This window comes from Ictalurus punctatus, chromosome 17 (genome assembly GCF_001660625.3).
Source record: "Ictalurus punctatus breed USDA103 chromosome 17, Coco_2.0, whole genome shotgun sequence".
In the NCBI taxonomy this organism is placed as follows: Eukaryota; Metazoa; Chordata; class Actinopteri; order Siluriformes; family Ictaluridae; genus Ictalurus; species Ictalurus punctatus.
The window spans coordinates 24783390-24803709 of NC_030432.2; the positions used below are offsets into that span (position 1 = coordinate 24783390).

Consider the following 20320-nt stretch of genomic DNA (forward strand, 5'->3'; position numbering starts at 1 on the left):
TCACCCTATTTCATTACTTTTTCTTTTATTACTATTAAATATAGTAAATGAAAGAATCTCAACATTTAGATGAACCATACCATAACAAATTTTACAGTATTCCACATTTCACAGTTTGATGTGGAATGCATTTGAAGACACTGCAAACCAGGGCCTGGGTTAGGTTGCATATTTTCAGATATCAACATAATTAGGAACCTCAATTTCACAACATTGCATGACAATACTTTTTTGGAACACATGCTGCATGCAAGTTCAACCATGGAGTTCCTTGACAATACAAAAAAGTCATACAGCAGATTTGTAGCCTTGTTCCTGAGAAGGGAATGAGATGTTGCGTGAGCTTCATGCTGTGGGAAGCGCCCTCGCACGTGACCAGTATCTGAAGCTTGTGTAACATCATGCCTATTTATAGGCCTGCAGTGCTCAGGTGACGTGGCAATTAAGCACGTCGCTTGATATAAAAATGACACCTGTGAACAGTGCAGTCAGCCTCTATTATCTGAAGCGAAGACACAATTCACAGGCATGCCCCAGTATGAGAAAGCTATGCAAGATCTAATTCCTTTCTCAAGGAACAAGGTTATATGTGTAACCCAGACATTCCCTTTCAAAGTGGTCACAGAAAGGCACAGAAAATTATGCAAGGATCTCATCTTATACCACCAAAGACTGTTTCTTTTCAAAGATTTTGAATTAGAAAATTGCTTAGGACACTCATAACATTCTTTTTCATGTACTGTATAATCTGTGATATAAGATAAGATAAGATGTACATTTATTGAACCCCCATAGGGGAAATTCAAATTGACACAGCAGCACAAGTAGGATGAGTAACATCAAGAAAGAAAATAATTTCCATAAATATTTATCCAATAGAAATAATAGAAAGAATAAAACAGATCTGTGTGTATGTACATATGCTAGAGTTCTATTTGTATAAGTACATGTGCAGTATCCTCAGTATTTATATACATGTTTAAGATATTTGAAATGACAATTAACTGTTGAGTGTGTGTTTCTGTAAGACTCAATCTGTGGAGTATGAGGTACTAGGTATTGTTGCATTGTGGAGTATGATGGCTGATGGCACGAAAGAGCCCCCCCCCCCCCCCCCCCAGATGTTTTGAGGCATGTGGCTGGATGAATCTGTGGCTGAATGTGCTCCTGAGCCTCCTCACCTCAGTGTAGAGAGGATGAGAATGATGGCCGAGATTCACTCCCCTCTATTTCAGATAATCAATTTAGTCAGTGATTCATTCAGTGTTTCAATGCTTGTAAGAGTAATGTGTGTTAAAACAAATTCTCCTAAACATGGACATACAATCATGTTATAAAATATCAATGAATATTTGCTATTCTACACTACTCAAACTGTTAGTTATATGCCTTAGAAGGAAGCACGATCCGGCATGCATCAGGCAATCTGAACATATAATTTAATCAGTTACTCTTCATTTGTATACCATGTTATTAATAAGAAACTCTTGTCTGGTGAAGAGAAATATCTGATTTAAGTTCTCAATATTATATGGGAACTAAAGTCTAATGTCTATCAATAGGTCCACAATAAACCTATTATGCATGAGCAATGCATTACAATGAGGTCAACAGCATACTAAGAATGATGCTTGGCAATTCTATAACTGTGATTTCTGAAGCCTGCATGTTCTGCACACCCTTGTGTAAATGTACATTTTTTTTTCTTTATATTTGCAACTTTTATTGTTCTACAATACATTTCTTGATCTCCCAGATCTTACTTTACCTCCTGAGTCAACTGTTGCTGATCTTGAAGATTTATTTAATGATACCTCACTACAATAACATATCTCTGAGCAATAAAGATATAGGCAAATTCAACTAAATTTTCTCTTTATTATCCATACCATCCATCCATCTTCAACCACTTATTCCTTTTTCAGGATCGCAGGGGAACTTGGACCCTATCCCATCGGGCACAAGGCGGGGTACACCCTAGACAGGGTGCCAGTTCATCGCAGGGCACACAGTCATACACACATTCATATACTACAGACACGCCAATCAGCCTATCATGCATGTCTTTGGGAGGAAACCGGGGAGAAAACCAGAGTACCCAGAGGAAACCCCCACAGCACAGGGAGAGCATGCAAACTCCGCATACACAGAGCCGCAGGAATGAACCCCGACCCTGGTGGTGTGAGGCTAACCACTAAGCCACCTTGCGCCCTTATTATCCATACCTACTTATTTTAATATCTGCCATGTCATGATTCCCCCTTGAAGCAGCGTGCTCTAAGCGCGAATGCGCGAGCACCTGCTTTTCCATTGTTGACAGTAATGACATCTGGACACGTGTGTTTTGTTTCTGTTTCTGTCATGTCTCCTCCCTGTTCTGTCATTGGCTGGGATTTCACGTGTGTCTGTATTGCCCTCAGCTGCTAGCAGTTTAGACGCTGATCATGTCCACATATATACCGCACGGCTCCCAGCACACAACACGGAAGATTATCGTAGAGTTAGATTAGTTTGTTTAGTAGTCATAGTCACAGTCCATGTTTAGAGTTAGTTCACACTGGATTATCCGCTCCCAGTTCCTCGTCATAGTTCATGTTTCTCGTTTTGTTTATCGACCCTGTTTTCTGTGACCACGACCTTGGTTCATGTTTAACCCTATTTATGCCTGTTTGCCGATCGCCTGACCTGTGCCTGTTTTGGATTACGTTTTTGGATTACATTTTGGATTTGTCTGCCTGTCTCTCTTTTAAAATAAACAACTGTTCATACTGCACTTGCATCCGTCCTATCTCCGCTCCGTCACGGTACGTGACAGAATCTTCCGCCATAACATGGATGCAGCAGGAGGACAGGGGAGACATCACGCTATAATGGGAGTAGCAGGACAATACATTATCGAGAAATGTTCCGATTGCTGGCCGCATTTCTTGTCCGTGCAGTTCCCTCAGCGGTACGCCGTTGAACTGCCGCCAGAGACAGCGGGATTGGGGAGCTACCCGCTGGAGTTCCTCTTCAGCTGCCAGGAATATTTCTGCAGCCTGGCGTACCCCAAGCCTACTAAGAGACAGTGGATCGGGTTCTTGGTGTCCAGGTTTTGCGGTCCGACCTGTGACTGGGCGGAGCAGCTGATGAGCACTGAGTCCTCTGCCCTGCAGGATGTCACTCAATTTGCAGAACTTTTTATGGAGGAGTTCACTCAACCAGGACAGCTTCATGGTCTGGATTTACTGGGGTGGAGAGTCAATGGACAGCCCCAGCCTCACCTGCCCTTTAACCTCTATTATGAGGGGATTGACAGGTCAGATTCCACCGATCCGCTTCAGGTTCCAGCCAACGTGGAGGAGGTGGCACCAACATGCATGTCTGAGGGCTGCAGGAGGGAGACCAAGCTACAATGCCCTACCTGCAAAAAACTGGGTCTCCAGGAAGCATTCTATTGCTCTCAGGAATGCTTCAAGAGAAGCTGGCGGGAGCATAAGAAACTCCCCCGGAGAGTCCGTGCAGAGATCCAGCCTGGGGTCAACAGGGTGACCTCGGAGCGCCCGTCGGAGGTCTCAGCACCTGAGCCCCAGCTGGAGGTGAACCTGGCGACCTCAGAGCTCGAACCTGAGACCCACGAGGAGGTCTCACCCGCCGAGCTCCAGCCAGAGGTCCACATGGCAGCCTCAGAGCTCCAGCACGAGACCTACGGGGAGGTCTCAGCTCCGGAGCTCCAGCCTGAGGTCAACCTGGCAACCTCAGAGCTCGAACCTGAGACCCACAAGGTGGGATCTCCTGCCGAGCTCCAGCTAGAGGTCAATAGGGAGGCTCCAGCACCGGAGCTCAACCCTGAGGTCCAAGTCCAAGTCAAGTCTCAAGTCTCTGAAATCCAAGTCAAGTCTCAAGTCCCTGAGGTCCAAGTCCAAGTCAAGTCTCTAGTCTCTGAAGTCCAAGTCAAGTCTCCAGTCTCTGAAGTCCAAGTCATGTCTCCAGTCTCTGAAATCCAAGTCAAGTCTCAAGTTCCTGATGTCACGTCCAAGCCTGCTGATCCAGTTGACCAAGTTCCGCAGATATCTAAGCCTAACAACCAAGTTCTGCTCACGCCCAAGTCTACTGACATGGCCGACCACATTCTGCTCACACCCAAGTTTACTGATACGGCCAACCAAGTTCTGCTCACGCCCAAGTCTACTGATATGGCCGACCAAGTTCTGCTCACGCCCAAGTCTACTGACATGGCCGACCACATTCTGCTCACACCCAAGTTTACTGACATGGCCGACCACATTCTGCTCACACCCAAGTTTACTGACATGGCCGACCACATTCTGCTCACGCCTGAGTCTACTGATATGGCCGACCAAGTTCTGCTCATGCCTGAGTCTACTGAAATGGCCGACCACGTTCTGCTCACGCGCAAGTCTAACGACACGGCCGACCACGTTCTGCTCAAGCCCGAGTCTACTGACCCGGTCGCCCAAGTTCAGCCCATGCCCAAGACTACCGACACGACCACCCAAGTTCTGCCAAAGCCCGAGTCTGCTTACACGGACAACCAAGCTCTGTTCACATCCATGTCTGCTGACATGCACAACCAAGTGTCTGTTGAAACAAACAACCAAGCTCTGCTCATGTCTACGTCTGATGACCTGACCCACCAAGTTATGCTCACGCCAGAGTCAGAAGAACCATTCGACCAAGTTCTGCTCACGCCTGAGTTTGCTGAAACAAACAACCAAGCTCTGGTCATGTCTACGTCTGATGACCTAACCAACCAAGTTATGTTCACGCCCAAGTCAGCTGACGGGGACAGCCAAGTTCTGCTCATGTCCGAGTCTGCTGACACGCACAGCCAAGTTCTGCTCATGTCCGAGTCTGCAGACACGCACAGCCAAGTTGTGCTCACGCCCGAGTCTGCTGACACACACAGCCAAGTTGTGCTCATGCCCGAGTCTGCTGACACGCACAGCCAAGTTCTGCTCATGCCCGAGTCTACCGACACGGCCACCCAAGATCCGCCCATGGCCAAGGTTCACCTGGTGACCTCAGAGCCTCAGCCTCCCTGTTCAGCTGTGGACATCGCTCAGCCTCCCTGTTCAGCTGTGGCTGTCGCTCAGCCTCCCTGTTCAGCTGAGGTCGTTGCTCTGTTTCTCTGTTCAGCCGAAAACGTCACTCTGATTTCCTGCTCTGCCGAGGACTTCGCTCAGCCTGTCTGCCTGGCTGTGGATGTCACTCAGCCTGTCTGCCCAGATGTGGTTGTCGCTCTGCCTACCTGTTCAGCCGGGGACGTCGCTCCGCTTTCATGCTCCGACGAGTACGTCGCCCTGCATCCCTGCTCTGCTGAGTACAGTGCTCTGTTTCCCTGTTCAGCCGAGGACATCGCTCTGCTTTCTGCTTCGCCGAGGGCTTCACTCAGCCTGCCTGCCCTGCTGTGAATGTTGCTCTGCTTCCTTGCTCCGCCGAGGACGTCGCTCTGCTTCCCTGCTCCGCCGAGGACATCGCTCTCCGTCCCTGCTCCGGCGAGGTCATCGCTCTGCCTTCATGCTCCGCCGAGGACTTCGCTCAACCTGTCTGCCCGGCTGTGGTTGTCGCTCTGCCTTCATGCTCCGCCGAGGACTTCGCTCAGCCTGCCCGCCCGGCTGTGGTTGTCGATCCGCTTTCATGCTCCGCCGAGGACTTTGCTCAGCCTGTCTGCCCGGCTGTGGTCGTTGCTCTGCCTCCCTGTTCAGCCAGGGACGTCGCTCCGCTTCCCTGCCCCACCAAGAACACCGTGCGGTTTACTGGCTCTGCTTGGGACATTCAGCCCAGGGGGCCGGGGCCGCCAATGAAATGGGATGACTCATGGCACTCCGGGAGCAGTGCCTTTGGGGGGGGTTCTGTCATGAGTCCCCCTTGAAGCCGCGTGCTCTAAGCGCGAATGCGCGAGCACCTGCTTTTCCATTGTTGACAGTAGTGACATCTGGACACGTGTGTTTTGTTTGTTTCTGTCATGTCTCCTCCCTGTTCTGTCATTGGCTGGGATTTCACGTGTGTCTGTATTGCCCTCAGCTGCTAGCAGTTTAGACGCTGATCATGTCCACATATATACCGCACGGCTCCCAGCACACAACGCGGAAGATTATCGTAGAGTTAGATTAGTTCGTTTAGTAGTCATAGTCACGGTCCATGTTTAATTAGTTCACGCTGGATTATCCGCTCCCAGTTCCTCGTCACAGTTCATGTTTCTCGTTTTGTTTATCGACCCTGTTTTCCGTGACCACGACCTTGTTTCATGTTTAACCCTGTGTATGCCTGTTTGCCGATCGCCTGACCTGTGCCTGTTTTGGATTACATTTTTGGATCACGTTTTGGATTTGTCTGCCTGTCTCTCTTTTAAAATAAACAACTGTTCATACTGCACTTGCATCCGTCCTATCTCCGCTCCGTCACGGTACGTGACATGCCAACAGAACAAGATAATGTAAACCTTAAAATGAGTAAATATGTAAACAACATAAAACATAGAACCTTTTATTTCAGACTGCCCAATTTTTAGGTGAGCAAAACTATAGTAAGAGATGAGTCTTGGAATAAATTAAAGTAAATAACACTTAATATTTGATTGCATAAAAGTTGGCATTGCCATTCCAATAGTTTCAGAGGGGACTGTATGATAATATAATAATGTGAAATATGACATAACTTTTCCTTTATTAAATATAGCTTCACTTGCTTAGATATGTTTTTGCGGTGTTTACATTCCTGTAAGGTAGGAAATAAATTTGCATGTGTGGTATGTGCACAGGCCCTGGTTCACAACAGAGAAATAAGAACACTAGCAGGTGGGTTGTACAATATTTACATCACAGTCTGAGCTGTCACGTGAGACAATATGGTCCAACATCTCTGAATATAATGCATGAACACCAGTTGAAACTACAGTACAACAAGGTATAAGGTAGAGCAGAATAAAGAGTAATAATAGTTTGATAATTAAAACTAATTTTCACTGCTACAGCTCCACTAATATGTGATGGAAATGTTAATGACCATTTCATACTGTCATGTTTATAACTGTATACTGTAAATATAAACAAATTGGGATATGCTGAATGTGTATGCTTATCTCTGTTTTACTTCATTATGTCTGTTATTTTAGGCTGGAAAGGACGTGAACAAAATCTACATCTTCATCATGAATGCCTTGAACTCCAGTTTATTACAAAATGTATCATTTGTGCGTCCAGAGTACTTTTTCATCAGTGGATTTTCTGGAATTCCTTTCAGCCAATACTATTTTGTTTTTTTAATTTTTATCTATATTATCTCACTGTGTGGTAACTCAATAGTCCTTTTCATGATATTAGTTGACCGAACTCTGCATATTCCAAAATACATGGGGATTTTTAATTTAGCACTGTCAGACTTTGGTGAAACAAATGCACTGATTCCTAGCCTTGTGAAGACTTTGTTTTTTGATTCACAGTACATATCCTACGATGCTTGTTTGGCTAACATGTTTTTTACTTTTTTCTTTTTTGGTGGACAGGCATTAACTCTTGTTGCCCTGGCATATGATCGTTTTATTGCCATTTGCTTACCTCTGAGATACCATGCTATTGTAAATAACTCCTTCATGTTTGCAACTTTAACAGCAATATGGGTATTTAATCTTGTTATGATTGGCACATTGGTAGTTTTGATTACACGACTTTCATTCTGTAAAACCAATGAGATAAAGAGCTTTTTTTGTGACCATGGGCCAGTTTATACAATTGCTTGTAATGACAACAGCATTAATTCCTTCATGGCTAAGCTGTGTACCGCAGTATACCTCTATGCACCATTGACTGCTATAGTCTTATCATACATAGGCATTCTGCTGGCCTTAACTAAGATTACAACATGGGAGAGTCGTCTTAAAGCACTCAAAACTTGCATCTCTCACCTGTTGGTAGTAGGAGTATTTTTCCTACCTATAGTGGGTACGTATCTTGCTGCATTAACTTTCTCTCTCCATCCTAATGCTAGGATAATTAATACTTCACTATCAAGAACTATTCCACCCATGTTAAATCCCATCATTTATGTCTTGAACACAAAGGATTTCAGAGTCTTTATAGTGAAAATGCTTAAAAAGAAAACCACCAAAATTTCCCAAGTGCATGCTTTAGCAAAGTGATATAAAACAGTTTAGTATTTTCTACATTTAAGCCTATTTTCCATTCCCAACTTTATTACTTCAACATGTTATATGTATGTTAAAGCTATGTGCAAATGTACTAATTATTAATATACATTATTTTAAAAAATATATTTATCCCAACTCTGTTACATACAACTAGTACAACTCAATATATATATTTTTTAATTCAGCTCCATCAGACTTTGGTGAAACAAATGTTCTGATTCCTAGCAGTGGGGAGCCCGTCCTATTTGATATGGTATAAATTTACTGCTTAGCTCTGTTTATCCCCCTCTCCAATTTTATTTGTTAATAAAGTGATATCCTGATGTGTGGCATCAGATGCAAACTTGTAATTGCTCCTGAATGCATCATAGAGCACAGGATGTGCATGAATGTATCCACATGGCTGCTTCTAATATTCTATTATGCTGCAAATGTTCTTAAACAGCTGGTTCAGAATTCGCCAGATTGGGATCCCTATTGTATAATGTATTGTATTCTGAACAACTGATCAGTCTTCAGTAATTTATTTTATGAATTACACATTTCTGTTTTCTACTTTTGCCACTATCTATTAATATTTGCATGAAGTAGGGGTGGATGGTATGACCAAAATTGTATTTCATGGTATGTGATTTAATTTCATGGTAACGATATACATCACGATATAGTTATTTATATGTAGTTATTCTGGGAAATTAAACAAAAAGGACTTTATATTAAGTAAACTTAAGAACTTTAGAAATGAAAAGTACTTCACCTTATTTGATTACTTTTTCTTTTATTACTATTAAATATAGTAAACGGAAGAATCTCAACATTTAGATGAACCATGCCATAACAAATTTCATAGTATTCCACATTTCACAGTTTGATGTGGAATGCTTATGAAGACACTGCAGACCAGGGCCTGGGTTATATATGTCAGGGTTATATGAGTAACCCAGACATTCCCTTTCAAAGTGAACTCAATGTTGCATGAGCTTCATGCGGTGGGAATGAGAATACCCACTCCGTCATACTGAGGGCATGGCCTGTTCAAAAGATCCAAGCCAGAGGTTCACTGCAAGACACGAGCCCGGGGTGGAATGTATATCCAGGCTGTAATCTTGAATGAAGGTGTGCAGTGTAGACCACCCTAATGCAGCATACACATCCTGTAAGGGTAACACTTTGCACAAAGCCTTTGATGAGGCGACCCCCCTAGTGGAATTAGCCCTTTTGCCCAGAGGTGTAGCGAGACCGCATGCCTCATAATTGATGGAGATTGCTTCCACTATTCAATTAGAGATGCACTGCTTCGACTTAGCATCACCTCTACTGTCACCACCAAAGCAGACCAGCAACTTCTCATTCTTCGGCCACTGGCCAGATCGGTGGATGTAAGTACAGAGAGCCCTTACTGGTCACAGTAGGTGCAGTTTCTCTTGTTCCAGTGTAAGGAATGGAGGAGAGCAGATACACTGCAAAACTACCTGCTGGGCAGCAGACGTAGACATTTTAGGAATATAATCCAGCCTTGGATGAATGAAGGCCTTGATTAATCCAGGGGCAAAGTCAAGGCAGGAAGGCACAACAGACAGATCTTGTAGATCTCCTACTTGCTTGAGAAATGTCAGGGCCAGCAGAAGACCTACATTTAGTGTCAGAAGCTTCTCTGAGGCTGACTCTAAGGGCTCAAATGGGGCACCTGACAGACCTTCCAGTACTACAGAAAGGTCCCAGGAAAGTTAGATGTTAGAGAATGTTGCCCCACAGATTCTCCATCAATAGGGGCATGGCTGGCCAAAATGGTGGCCACATAGACCTTGATTGTAGAAGGAGCCAACAAAACTGAAAAAACATCCTTGTATGAACTCGAGACAAAAAGTTGCCACTTGAAAGCATACGATGTCCTCATAAATGGTGCTCTAGTATTCAATATGGTCTCTACAACTTCAGTTGCAAGACCAGAATCTATGAGCTGGTGCCCCTCAGAGGCCATAGCCACAGCTTCCATAGTTCCAGCCGAGGTTGATAAATCAGCACTCCGGCTTGAGACAGTAGATCCCTGCAGACAGGAATCTCCAAAGGAGTGCCATCTAGCAGGGAAATTATCTCTGAGAACCATATTCAAGCTGGCCTATAAGGTGCTACTAGCAGCCGATGTAGACGGTCTTGGGGAACTCTCTCTAGAACTTGTAGGAGCAGAGCGATCGGGGAAAAGCGAACAGACGTGACCTCAACCACATGTGCACCATGGTGTCCAGCCCCAATGGTGAGGGAGGAGTGAGGGTGAACCATAGTGGGCAGTGTGTTGTCTCCTCAGAGGTGAACACATCCACTTCTGCTTTGCCGAACCTTCACCATTTGGACTCCACCGACTGGTCTCCCTTGCTCTCCGTGGGGGGAGGTGGGCTGCCACACTCGCCTTCTGTGCCTCCCTTGCATGGGCTCCCAGTGGCTCTGGCTCTGTAAAGAAACTGTAAAGATAAGGCTGTGTCTCCAAGAAACTTGGTGTAACAATTTAGAGACGGATGCAAATAAAGACTTTTTCTTTATTAAATAAAATGCAACCTAAATAAAAATACAGAAGATACATATACTGAGCAATCAAGAACTACATACCAAAATAATCACAAGATATGGCACATAGACGAGTAGCAGCAACAACAGTCTACGAAAATATGGGATGCTAAAGATTGAGGAGCAAGTAAGGAATGAAAACATATAATTTATATAGGGACACAATGGCCCTGTCACAAATGGCACACTCCGCCCTTGTGGCCTTCCTCAGAGTCCACACTTTGGTGATGTCAGCTAATGCAGACCTATGGGGTGCTAAGGCGTGAGTCCACAAGGTAGATGTGGTTATTAATAGACGGCTTTGGGATGGACACGATGTTGTGATGCCGAAAAGAGGAAGATGTTGCAGGTTGTTGCTGTTTTCACTGTGACGCTAGGCAGATGACTTGCTATGCAGAGACATCAGAATTGTTTTTATCAGAAAACCATTGACAGTGGTCATAGCCTGAAGTTCCATTCCATTTTAATTGGCTATAATTTCACATTTTTACCTTCAAACTATATAATGAGATATTGCTAAAAGCTAGAGCTACAGTTGAATTACATTGTAAATCATTATTAATTATAAAACAAAAACATACACATAAAATACTCTTCTGTCATGTTGGCTACAACCTGCAATCACACTCCTCCTCTGCTTCCCGTGTCAACGAAACTCCTCCTCTGCTTTCTTATTGGTCTGTCACAAGGTCTGTTGGGTAGCAAACTTCATTGAAGCTTCTTTGAAGACCACATCGAGGGCCCTCGCGAGAACCCTCACTAGTGCTAAAATCAGAAATGGGATACACTACGTATCGTAGACTTTGCGAGCATGCACAACTGAAGGCCACGAGACCGCAAGTCCACATGAAGTGCGCCATTTTAGACAGGGCCTATAACAAGAAACTGAACACAGGAAATGAATGAGATACACAAAGAAAAAATTCAAAAATGCATCGGAGAGAACCCTCTGGTAGCTTTGTGGAGAACTGCCTATGGTGGACATCACACTTGGTCAAAGGTAAAGAAAATTATGCAAGGGTCTCATCTCATGCCACCAAAGACTCTTTCTTTTCAAAGATTTTGAATTAGAAAATTGCTTAGGACGCTCATAACATTCTTTTTTTGCTGTACTGTATAATTTTTGATATAAGATAAGATAAGATAAGATTAGATGTACGTTTACTGAACCCCGTAGAGGAAATTCAAATTGACACAGCAGCACAAGTAGGATGAGTAACATCAAGAAAGAAAATAATTTCCATAAATATTTATACAATAGAAATAATAGAAACAATAAAACAGATCTGTGTGTATGTACATATGCTAGAGTTCTGTTTGTATAAGTACATGTGCAATATCCTCACTATTTACAGTATCTCACAAAAGTGAGTACACCCCTCACATTTTTGTGAATATTTGATTATATTTTTAATGTGACAACACTAAAGAAATGACACTTTGCTACAATGTAAAGTAGTGAGTGTACAGCTTGTGTACCAGTGTAAATTTGCTGTTCCCTCAAAATAACTCAACACACAGCCATTAATGTTTAAACCGCTGGCAACAAAAGTGAGTACACCCCTAAGTGAACATGTCCAAATTGGGCCCAAAGTGTCAATATTTTGTGTGGTCACCATTATTTTCCAGCACTGACTTAACCCTCTTGTCCATGGAGTTCACCAGAGCTTCACAGGTTGCCACTGGAGTCCTCTTCCACTCCTCCATGATAACATCATGGAGCTAGTGGATGTTAGACACCTTGTGCTCCTCCACCATCCGTTTGAGGTTGCCCCACAGATGCTCAATAGGGTTTAGTCCATCACCTTCACCCTCAGCTTCTTTAACAAGGCAGTGGTCATCTTGGAGGTGTGTTTTTATGGTCGTTATTATGCTGGAAAACTGCCCTGCGGCCCAGTCTCTGAAGTGAGGGGATCATGCTTTGCTTCAGTATGTCACAGTACATGTTGGCATTCATGGTTCCCTTAATGAACTGTAGCTCCCCAGCGCCGGCAGCACTCATGCAGCGGCCCAGACCATGACACTACCACCACCATGCTTGACACACTTGTCTTTGTACTACTCACCTGGTTGCTGCTACACACGCTTGACACCCTCTGAACCAAATAAGTTTATCTTGGTCTCATCAGACCACAGGACATGGTTCCAGTAATCCATGTCCTTAGTCTGCTTGTCTTCAGCAAACTGTTTGCGGGCTTTCTTGTGCATCATCTTTAGAAGAGACTTTCTTCTGGGACGAAAGCCATGCAGACCAATTTGATGCAGTGTGTGGTGTATGGTCTGAGCACTAACAGGCTAACCCTTCAACCTCTGCAGCAATGCTGGCAGCACTCATACGTCTATTTCCCAAAGACAGCCTCTGGATATGACGCTGAGCACATGCACTCAACTTCTTTGGTCGACCGTGGCGAGGCCTGTTCTGAGTGGAACCTGTCCTGTTAAACCGCTGTATGGTCTTGGCCACCATGCTGCAGCTCAGTGTCAGGGGCTTGGCAATCTTCTTATAGCCTTGGCCATCTTTATGTAAGGTAACAATTCTTTTTTCAGATCCTCAGAGAGTTCTTTGCCATGAGGTGCCATGTTGAACTTCCAGTGACCAGTATGAGGGAGTGTGAGAGCGATGACACCAAATTTAACACACCTGCTCCCCATTCACACCTGAGACCTTGTCACACTAACAAGTCACATGACACCGGGGAGGGAAAATGGCTAATTGGGCCCAATTTGTACATTTTCACTTAGGGGTGTACTCACTTTTGTTGCCAGCAGTTTAGACATTAATGGCTGTGTGTTGAGTTATTTTGAGGGGACAGCAAATTTACACTGTTGCACAAGCTGTACACTCAATAATTTACATTGTAGCAAAATGTCATTTCTCCAGTGTTGTCACATGAAAAGATATAATCAAATATTTACAAAAATGTGAGGGGTGTACTCACTTTTGTGAGATACTGTATATACATGTTTCAGATCTGTGAAATGACAATTGACTGTTGAGTGTGTGTTTCTGTGAGACTCAATCGGTGGAGTATGAAGTATTGGGTATTGTTGCATTGTGGAGTATGATGGCTGATGGCACAAAAGAGACACACCCCCCCCCCAGATGTTTTGAGGCATGTGGCTAGATGAATCTGTGCCTGAATGTGCTCCTGAGCCTCCTCAACTCAGTGTAGAGAGGATGAGAATGATAGCCGAGATTCACTCCCCTCTATTTCAGATAATTGATTTAGTCAGTGGTTCATTCAGTCTGAGCTGGAGATTTCCAGTGATTCAATGCCTGTAAGAATAATGTGTGTTAAGACGTTCATGTTATAAAATATCAATGAATATTAGCTATTCTACACTACTCAAGCTGTTAGTCATATGCCTTAGAAGGAAGCACGATCCGGCATGCATTTGTGCATTTGTACAAAGCATGCAACTTAACAAATTGTTGAACAAATCTGAACATGTCATTTAATCAGTTACTCTTCATTTGTATACCATGTTATTGATAAGAAACTCTTGTCTGGTGAAGAGAAATATCTGATTGAAGGTCACAGTATTATATTGGAACTAAAATCTGATCATGTTATTAAATTAAAGTTATATGTTAAAGTAAATAACACTTAATATTTGATTACATAAAAGTTGGCATTGCCATTCCAACAGTTTCAGAGGGGACTGTATAATAATATAATAATGTGAAATATGCCATGACTTTTCCTTTATTAAATATAGCTTCACTTGCTTAAATATGTTTTTGCGGTGTTTACATTCCTGTAAGGTAGGAAATAAATTTGCATGTGTGGTATGTGCACAGACCCTGGTTCCCAACAGAGAAATAAGAACATTAGCAGGTGGGTTGTACAATATTTACATCACGGTCTGAGCTGTCACGTGAGAAAATATGGTCCAACATCTCTGAATATAATGCATGTACCCAACTTGAAACTACAGTACAACAAGGTATAAGGTAGAGCTCAATAAAAAGCAATAATAATTTGATAATTAAAACTAATTTTCACTCCTACAGCTCCACTAATATGTGATGTAAATGTTAATGACCATTTCATGCTGTCATGTTTATAACTGTACACTGTAAATGTAAACAAATTGGGGTATGCTGAATGTGTATGCTTATTTCTGTTTTACTTCATTATGTCTGTTGTTTCAGGCTGGAAAGGACGTGAACAAAATCTACATCTTCATCATGAGTGCCTTGAACTCCAGTTTATTACAAAATGTATCATTTGTGCGTCCAGAGTACTTTTTCATCAGTGGATTTTCTGGAATTCCTTTCAGCCAATACTATTTTGTTTTTTTAATTTTTATCTATATTATCTCACTGTGTGGTAACTCAATAGTCCTTTTCATGATATTAGTTGACCGAACTCTGCATATTCCAAAATACATGGGGATTTTTAATTTAGCACTGTCCGACATTGGTGAAACAAATGCATTGATTCCTAGCCTTGTGAAGACTTTGTTTTTTGATTCACAGTACATATCCTACGATGCTTGTTTGACTAACATGTTTTTTACTTTTTTCTTTTCTGGTGGACAGGCATTAACTCTTGTTGCCCTGGCATATGATCGTTTTATTGCCATTTGTTTACCTCTGAGATACCATGCTATTGTAAATAACTCCTTCATGTTTGCAACTTTAACAGCAATATGGGTATTTAATCTTGTTATATTTGGCACAACTGTAGTTTTTATTACACGACTTTCATTCTGTAAAACCAATGAGATAAAGAGCTTTTTTTGTGACCATGGGCCAGTTTATACAATTGCTTGTAATGACAACAGCATAAATTCCTTCATGGCTAAGCTGTGTACTGCAGTATACCTCTATGCACCATTGACTGCTATAGTCTTATCATACATAGGCATTCTGCTGGCCTTAACTAAGATTACAACATGGGAGAGTCGTCTTAAAGCACTCAAAACTTGCATCTCTCACCTGTTGGTAGTAGGAGTGTTTTTCCTACCTATAGTGGGTACGTACCTTGCTGCATTAACTTTCTCTCTCCATCCTAATGCTAGGATAATTAATACTTCATTATCAAGAACTATTCCACCCATGTTAAATCCCATTATTTATGTCTTGAACACAAAGGATTTCAGAGTCTTTATAGTGAAAATGCTTAAAAAGAAAACCACCAAAATTTCCCAAGTGCATGCTTTAGCAAAGTGATATAAAACAGTTTAGTATTTTCTACATTTAAAGCTCAATTGCCAAAGGACTGTACAGTGCAGGGTTATTCAAATGTACCAGTGTGTCTTTAGGTCTTAATTCCAGTCAAGCAGGAGCCTGCCTGATTACACTTGTTTGATCATTTGGTTTTGATATGTAAATGACTCAATTGTGAGTTCAAGTTAGCTGAAATGAAAACTTTTAGTAGTTCCCCTGTTTAAACCCACATATTCACACCATCAGGGGTTAGATAAGGAGTCACTGAACTTTTCTTTCTTTCTTTCTTTCTTTCTTTCTTTCTTTCTTTCTTTCTTTCTAGTACTGAAGTAAGAAAGGTGTAGTTAGAAAACTGTGTACTTGAATGAACTCAACATTTCCAACATAACTGGTTCCCTTTCATAGACCTTTCACAGAAGGTACACCAGTTTGCTCTATACTTAAGACCAGCAAACACAGGCAACACAAACAAACAATGAAACAAACACCTGTTTTTGACCCACATTCTTACCTTACACTATGTTTACAATGTGCTAATTATTGATATAAGTGCTTTAACTTTAGTAGTACTTTTTCTGCTTTTTAGGTAGACATTGAGATGATCAATAGGAGTTTGTAAGGTTTTTAAGCTTATAACACTGACATACAGTACATGTGTAGTGAGATGACATAATGATTCATATTTTTGAATTCTTATTTTTGTGGTGGTGGGGGTGTTTTTTGCTGGTTCTTAGACCTTTCTATGTATTTGGCAATTTTAACATTTGACATTTTATCCATAAAACTATGCAAAATATGAGGACATACATCTGAATGTGATATATTTATAAATAAAGTGATATCCTAATATGTCTTATCTGACCTTAATGCAAATGCTGTATGTATATGCTTCTAACTATATCCCATGCACATGTATGTACACTATATGGCCATAGGTTTATGGACAACTAACCATCACACCCATATGTAGGCCTTTCCAAAACTTTTGCCACAAAGTTGGAAAACACAATTGCATGTGAGTGTCTGTATCAATTAATGTCTGTACAGGATAATGCAAAAGTTGAGAAAGAATGTTATTTTTGGTCTATTGCTGCCACCTTGTGGCAAAACCTCTTCCATGTAGCATGGTTCTCCATTACTACAGGAGAGAAAGTCAATGTGTAAAATAAAGTAATTTGTGGGAGGCCTTTGCTGTACACCTATGTAAAAAAAGAAAGAAATAAAGGTAATCCTATGTCAATTCAACTCTACTTATTGCATAGATGTATTTAGCTGTTCATGTAGTGTATGAAAGAAACCTGCAGGACTGTCTTAAATCATTTTTAAAAAATGCTTCTCCTTTGCCTTTGGTGGTAGTAGCAGGGGTGTTGAACAGGGGGTAACAGTGCATCTATTAACAGGAGTAACAGGAGCCCTCACGGAGGGGGGCCCAAAAATGTATACTGATAATCCATCATGACTATGGATACATAGCTAGTATAATGACATGTTAACAATATGAATAAAATTTTCACTCTCGCTCAAATTCAGCTTGTGGTGTGGGAAGGAGACCTGGACTACAAAACATGAAGCCTAATTCGGGTTATCAAAAAAGAAAGGGGTGGAGAGAGAGGGAAAGAAAGCTGTATCTGACAAGTTTTTTTGTTTGTTTGTTTGTTTTTTTCCAGAAGAAAAGTGAGCCTTTGTTATGCAACTTGCAAGAGAAAAACTGTTCGGATCCTTTTTTTCTCAGTATAGTAGTGTTGTCAAAAGTACCGGTACATCAGAAGCAAGTCGATACTGAAATTGTAAAAATATAACGATACCAGCCTTTCTGCAGTACTGGTAGTACAGAGTACTGCCTTAATTTGGTACTTGCTGATAGGCAGCTCAAATTGCCAACATGAAATCTCACCAGTGGGCTTTGTAAAATAAATGGTAGCATGCAGCTGTACCTACTTGTAAACCCTATAGTATGTGTCAAGGATATACGTTTTAAAGTTTATTTAATACTTTAAATAAACTTATTTAGTCTAAGTTATTTTGAATTGCTTGATTCAAAGAATATATGCAGGTCATGTATATTCTGTTAATATTATGTTATGTTGCTAGTTTGTTTTTGACCCTTTGAATATAGACTGTGCAAATAAAAAAAAAGTCATGAAAATAAAACAGTCTGTTGTTTTATTATTTATTTGTTTGTTTATTTATTTATTTATTTTAAAATTAATTATTTAAAATATTAATTAAAATTGTAGCATTTAAAATGGGTTGGGGAGGATTTGGTGTAGTGAGGGGCCCACCCCTTGGTTCTGTGACCAGGGCCCAACATTTGGCGCTACACCCCTGGGTAGTAGGAGTATTTTTCCTCCCTGTATTGGGTACATGGAAAGGCTTAGGGAAGTTTTGAAAATAGGTAAACCTTTTCTAAATATTTTGGACAAATACATGTATGTTTTCTTAAAGTGGATATGTTAAAGAATGTTGTATGCAGAAAAAATATTGGTTCCTGATTTTTGTTAATTCAGGATTCAACCACAGGGCAATTTAATGGATTTTCCCAGGTCACCACACAAAGAAACTTTATCATGTGTAGTTCTCATATTTATACTCACTCATTTGTGATTGTAGGTTGCACTTGTGTGACAATCAAAAGTGGTTCATTTTGCCCGAGTAATATATAATAAATATGTAATTGGCTTCAATATAAAATTTGGATGGTGTATATAAGTAATGTCTATTCAGTCATCTGTTAAAATAAAATATATTTTAACGAAGCTGGGGATTAGGTATGGTAGGAGGGTAATGGACAGATTAACCTAGTAGCCAATTAGAGAATGACAAATAATTTCTGTAAAATGTTCAGACTGAATTATCTACAATGTTTTAGATGATTTGGGTGTATAAAATCTACTTCTGTAAATGAATGGATTGATGGCAGTTGTTTATTTTGTTCAGCAGAAAGAGGTTTCAGTACTCCACATACCGTACTGAGTGTCCAGCTGCACTGTTTATTTAAACAAATAAAGCAACAACAAATACAGTATACTTTAGCCATTACATGTTATTCTTAATAAACCCCTAATGTTGAATTATATAAGAGTGGAGTTTACTGAAAATTAAGAACAGTTAATGCAAATTAAAATAAAATTCTGGAATTTCTGGTAGACTTCCTCTACATTGTGAAATGAAATTTAAACAACTTTACAATATTTTTCGCTTTTATTCCTTTGACAGTTGTCAGGTTTGGATGTTCATACAAATACACAGAAGAAATAAACAATGTGACTGTATTTTAATTGTGTTCATGTAATCTAAGTGTATAAAAAATCTCATCAAGTACACTTGCACACAAAGGTGTGTGCAACCAACAATTAATACAATATTCTAATTGCAGTTCCTGTTTTACATCTAAGACACATGATATTAAATATGGTCTATAATTATAATGAACTGCTCTAAAAACTTTGCTTGAATAATTAACACTTGTTCATCAACTGTGGTGACACTTTACGTGGTTTAAAACATTTCAGCAACTTGTCTTGCAGTTCCTCAGTCTTTAGACTATATATGATAGGGTTTAACATGGCCGGCAGTGTAGTGGACACTGTCAGAATTGTTGTGAAAAGATCAACTGATTGCACTAATCGCAAGTTCCCTAGTACGTAAGCCAAAATGACTGGCATATAATAAATAAGCACCAGAACCATGTGAGTAAGACAGGTGTGGAAGGCCTTCCAGCGTTGGGTTGTAGATGCAACTCGCAACACTGCCACAACCACTATGACATACGAGCAAATAATAAAAGTTAGAGGGCCAAAGAGAACAGTTAACGTCTTAGTAGTTGCCAGATTCCTGTTATATGACGTATCTCCACAAGCTAGCTTGTAAACCTGGCCATGCTCACAACAACAGCTTGGCACGACCCTTGATCTACAGTAGGACAGACCACTGGCCAGAGCTACAGGGTAAAGCTCAATCAAAAAAACCAGAAGCCAAAGCCCGGCTATGATAAGCACCATCCTCAGATTAGTATTGATAGTAGGGTAGCGCAAAGGAAAGCAGATAGCAATCAGGCGATCATAAGCCAATAGAGCCAGTGAAAAGGACTCCATGTCACCAAAAAAGTGCATGAAAAACATTTGGGAGAAGCACAAATTAAAACTGATGTGATTGAGGTTGAATACAAATACAGGAACCATCTGTGGAATAATAACACTGTTCATAGAAATGTCAACGACAGCGAGGTTACAAACCGCAAGAAACTTGGGGTTCTGTAAACTGGAGTTCATCCAGATTACAGAGAGAAGGGTACAATTACATAGTAAAGTAATCAGGTAAATAATTGCCAATGCCAGTATCAGGTAGTTCTTATTGCCCAAAGAATTGAATGCAACTAGATAAAATCCATCAGCAAATGTGTCCGTCCCATTGGTGCTATTAAAGCTAAAATT

The 20320-nt window shown here is 41.2% G+C and overlaps 3 protein-coding genes across 3 annotated transcripts; 2 read left to right on the forward strand and 1 right to left on the reverse strand.

Annotated features, from left to right (window-relative positions):
- Window positions 1-7153: 7153 nt before the first annotated feature.
- On the forward strand, window positions 7154-8140 carry LOC100379176 (olfactory receptor 32B). The gene has a single exon (XM_017491196.1). It carries the CDS (start codon window positions 7154-7156, stop codon window positions 8138-8140), a length of 987 nt encoding a protein of 328 aa, XP_017346685.1.
- Window positions 8141-14796: 6656 nt separating this feature from the next.
- On the forward strand, window positions 14797-15890 carry LOC100379177 (olfactory receptor 32C). Its single transcript, XM_017491199.3, has one exon. The coding sequence runs from the start codon at window positions 14814-14816 to the stop codon at window positions 15888-15890; it is 1077 nt and encodes a 358-aa protein (XP_017346688.2). The 5' UTR covers window positions 14797-14813.
- Window positions 15891-19345: 3455 nt separating this feature from the next.
- Window positions 19346-20059, reverse strand: LOC108277538 (olfactory receptor 52K1). The gene is given in 3 exon segments (XM_047161546.2): window positions 19346-19471; window positions 19473-19543; window positions 19546-20059. Coding segments are annotated over 3 exon segments (660 nt in total). The 5' UTR covers window positions 20009-20059.
- Window positions 20060-20320: the final 261 nt, after the last annotated feature.